The sequence below is a fragment of the Priapulus caudatus genome, unplaced genomic scaffold, assembly GCF_000485595.1.
Source record: "Priapulus caudatus unplaced genomic scaffold, Priapulus_caudatus-5.0.1 Scaffold163, whole genome shotgun sequence".
Lineage (NCBI taxonomy): Eukaryota > Metazoa > Priapulida > Priapulimorpha > Priapulimorphida > Priapulidae > Priapulus > Priapulus caudatus.
Window position 1 is genome coordinate 426,206 of NW_014577224.1, and position 3,418 is coordinate 429,623.

At 49.3% G+C, this 3,418-nt stretch overlaps 1 protein-coding gene across 1 annotated transcript; it reads right to left on the reverse strand.

The window, feature by feature from the left end:
- Positions 1 to 1,522: 1,522 nt before the first annotated feature.
- On the reverse strand, positions 1,523 to 2,992 carry LOC106806479 (dopamine receptor 1-like). The gene has a single exon (XM_014808432.1). The coding sequence runs from the start codon at positions 2,990 to 2,992 to the stop codon at positions 1,523 to 1,525; it is 1,470 nt and encodes a 489-aa protein (XP_014663918.1).
- Positions 2,993 to 3,418: the final 426 nt, after the last annotated feature.

Here is a 3,418-nt window from a genome sequence, read left to right on the forward strand (position 1 = left end):
CGTTTCCTGACACTAATTTGTTTTACTGCTCAATGAATAGCTCGGTTAGTTTTTTCTAGCACCTTATTTACAAGACGTCGGCGTCTGACGTCTATAGCTGTCAAGTAATTACGCAACAAAACACACGCCTGTGAAAAATATCATCCGCCACGTCGCCGACCAACTCCATACACAACACTGTAAGCATCAGACAAACTTTTACAGTTCGCAGAAGTTAGCGATAATATCCTATATAGGTCAAATTCGCGCGGTTAGAACTCGCCGCGACGCATGGAACTTGCCGACATGTTGCCGACGCATGTCGCTAAATTTATATCGTTTGTTGTCGACGAGTTTTTAGCGAGCGTTTAAGATGTATCGCAGACATAACGCTGACGATTTGCATCACAATCGCAAGTGATTGCGATATGTTGTTATCCTCAGCTTGCTCGCTCTCTTACCACACAGCCGTCGTCGCTGCAGGAACCATCTGATTAAAACAAGATGGACTTTAATCATCAATAGCACGCTGTTAAACATTTGCTCGCTTTTTTTAAAATAGCTTCATCGTATGTCGATCGGATTTGTATAGAAGACTGTATAAATGTCCTGGAGTTTCTTCGCTGCTGGACTGACGAAGCGGCGAGTGATAGTTGACACGTACTTAGATCGAGAAACACGCAGAGCGATGATTACGATAATCATTATCGGGTTTATTATTTGTATATACATATGAAGAAATCGCGAGAGATACGCTTGTGCTCGCGCCCGCCGGCCGCGCGTAATACATGAATAATGGAACAATCGCTTTGATATTACATCTCTTCAGCGATCCTGTTATCGATCGAAAATATCCAGCCGTCCGTCGATCGGCTGTCTATATAGTAGCTTTCGTGCGTCACGCGGTTTTTTGAGATCTGATTAGTGCGAGGCGAAGGAATGACAGTACAGCGGAAACTTCTCACTTCTCGCCCTTCTCTTAAAAACGTTCCAAACGTCGATTTGCGTACAAGCAAACTCGCCGATTATCCATGGCGTGTAAAACAGAACATCGTTACACTTTCATCTTTGAGCAACGGATATAACGATATAACGAATATAACGGATATAACGGTGATAAACTTCTTAATACTGATCGTGCACGCGTATATATATATATATACATTTATATATATGTATACATATATATACATATATATGAATATATATATACATATATATGAATATATATATATATATATATATCCAACCTCACCTCATATCATATGTATACCACTCACTCATACGCGATAAGATCGTGCAAATGATTCGGATGTCTGTGCGTGTTCGTTGGGACCCGCCATCTGTTGTCGCGCTATGGCTCATGCACACTCGCGCTCCCAGCCGCATGTACACAGCCCATCATCCACACGGAGGACCAAATCGTTTCCCACTATGATTTTTTTTCATCATGCGCCATCCTCCCCCGCCGTCCACGCGTGTATAATAATATCATATCGATTAGCATCATTTAGCACATTACACTCGTCGTGCGTATATGACGTTACATCGTCGTTGTAATTTCGATCGTGTTCAGAATCGTCGAAGATGATTGCTTCCGTCCATTCTCGTCCTGATAGAGAAACCGACTCGCCTCCGATGGACTGTAGTGTATCGTCGCGTCGGTGATCATGCTGCCGACGTGTGTCGACGACCTATTCACCAGCCCCGCGCATTTATCAATGCAGAGAAGCCGCTTGAACGCCTCGCGAAACTCGGTGTTGAAGATCGAATAGATGATCGGGTTCATGCTGCTGTTGAAGTAGCCGAGCCAGGTGAGAAAGAGCCAGAGCGTCTTCGGCACGCACTCCTCGCAACAGGCAACGACGATGTTGATGCAGAAGAAAGGCATCCAGCAGAGCAGGAACACGCCCATGATGACGCCGACTGTGATCGCTGCCTTGTGCTCGCGCGTGCCCTGACTGCTGCTGTTCAGAGAAGAATTCGTCAGTTTTCTCGTGCAGTCGTCGGCAGCGGAAAGCGACGTCGGCGGCGCGACCGACAGCGCCTTGATCGTCTTCACGTGCTTGCGCGCGTATTTGTACAGACGCGCGTACAGCCACACCATGACGATACACGGAAGGTAGAAACTGATCAACGACGACACGATCGCATAAGTCGGATTCATTTCCAAGGCACACGTCGGCGGCGCGTCGTCGGCAGCAGCGACCGTCGTCGTCGCGTTTTCGTCGGCTGGCACGACGAACGACATGTGCCAGTTGAGACTAATCGGTATGAAGGAGATCAGTATAGAACCCAGCCAGATGCCTCCGATCGTCAACAGGACCGTCCTCAACTTCATCTTGACGTAATATCGCAGCGGGTTGCGGATGTGGATGTACCGATCGATGCTGATGGCGCAAAGATTCAAGATGGACGCCGTCGAACACATGACGTCGAACGACACCCATACGTTGCAGAAGCCGATTTTGAATATCCAGTAGCCGAGCAGGTCGTTAGTGAGCGCGAACGGCATCACCAACGTCGCCACGAGAAGGTCGGCGAGAGCGAGAGACACGATGAAAAGGTTGCCGCGTTTGCGCAGGTGACGGTCGCTGTAGACGGCCACGCAGACGAGAAGGTTACCGGCGATGGCGAAGAAGATGATCAGCGATAGAGTGAGTCCGATCGCGAAGCTCGCCATCACGTGACTCGATCGTGACGTCGCGTTGTCGGCCGGCCACGCGACGCCGTTGAAGAGGACACGGCCGCTGACGTTGTCGCCAATAAGGACACCGTTGCTGACGTTGTCGTTAAAGAAGACACCGTTGCTGACGTTGTCGTTAAATAAGACACCCTCGCTGACATTGTCGCTAGTGAAAACACCTTCGCTGATGTTGTCGCCAATGAAGACACTCTCGCTGACATTGTCACCAATAAGGACATACTCACTGATGTCGTCCTCGAAGAATATATCACCGTCGTCGTTGGAGAACGGTTCTCGAGTGACCACCGTACTCACCCGCGGGTCCATATCTGCACACGGTAACACGAACGCTGTGAGTAGCGTACGCTGTGATTCACCATCGACGTTCCATGATTGCAAAACAGATGACAACTGGGTCTCTCTCTCTCTCTCGTGCACTCAGTGTCGCTGCACTAACACAAACACAAGTCATCTGACCTCACCATCGTTCAGTAAATCCGCCGCCTCACACAGCGCGTGAGTTATGACTGATGTGCTCTCACTATTACTGGCTCACTATTGCGCTGGACAGACCACGTATAGAGAGAGAGAGAGAGCGTGTGCGTGTGTGTGTGCGTGAGAGAGAGAGAGTGCCCGTGCACCGTGCGATAGCCGCGCTGTGTTTGAGCAAAATAATCGTTGCTCCGATCGCGCTCACGTCATTTGATTTGTAGGGCGGGCGGGCGGCGGGCTATGTGTGCGCGCGCGCGCGTG

Bases quoted from the DNA above. Each gene is read 5' to 3' on its own strand.
- LOC106806479 (XM_014808432.1), bottom strand. From the start codon at position 2,992: ATGGACCCGCGGGTGAGTACGGTGGTCACTCGAGAACCGTTCTCCAAC.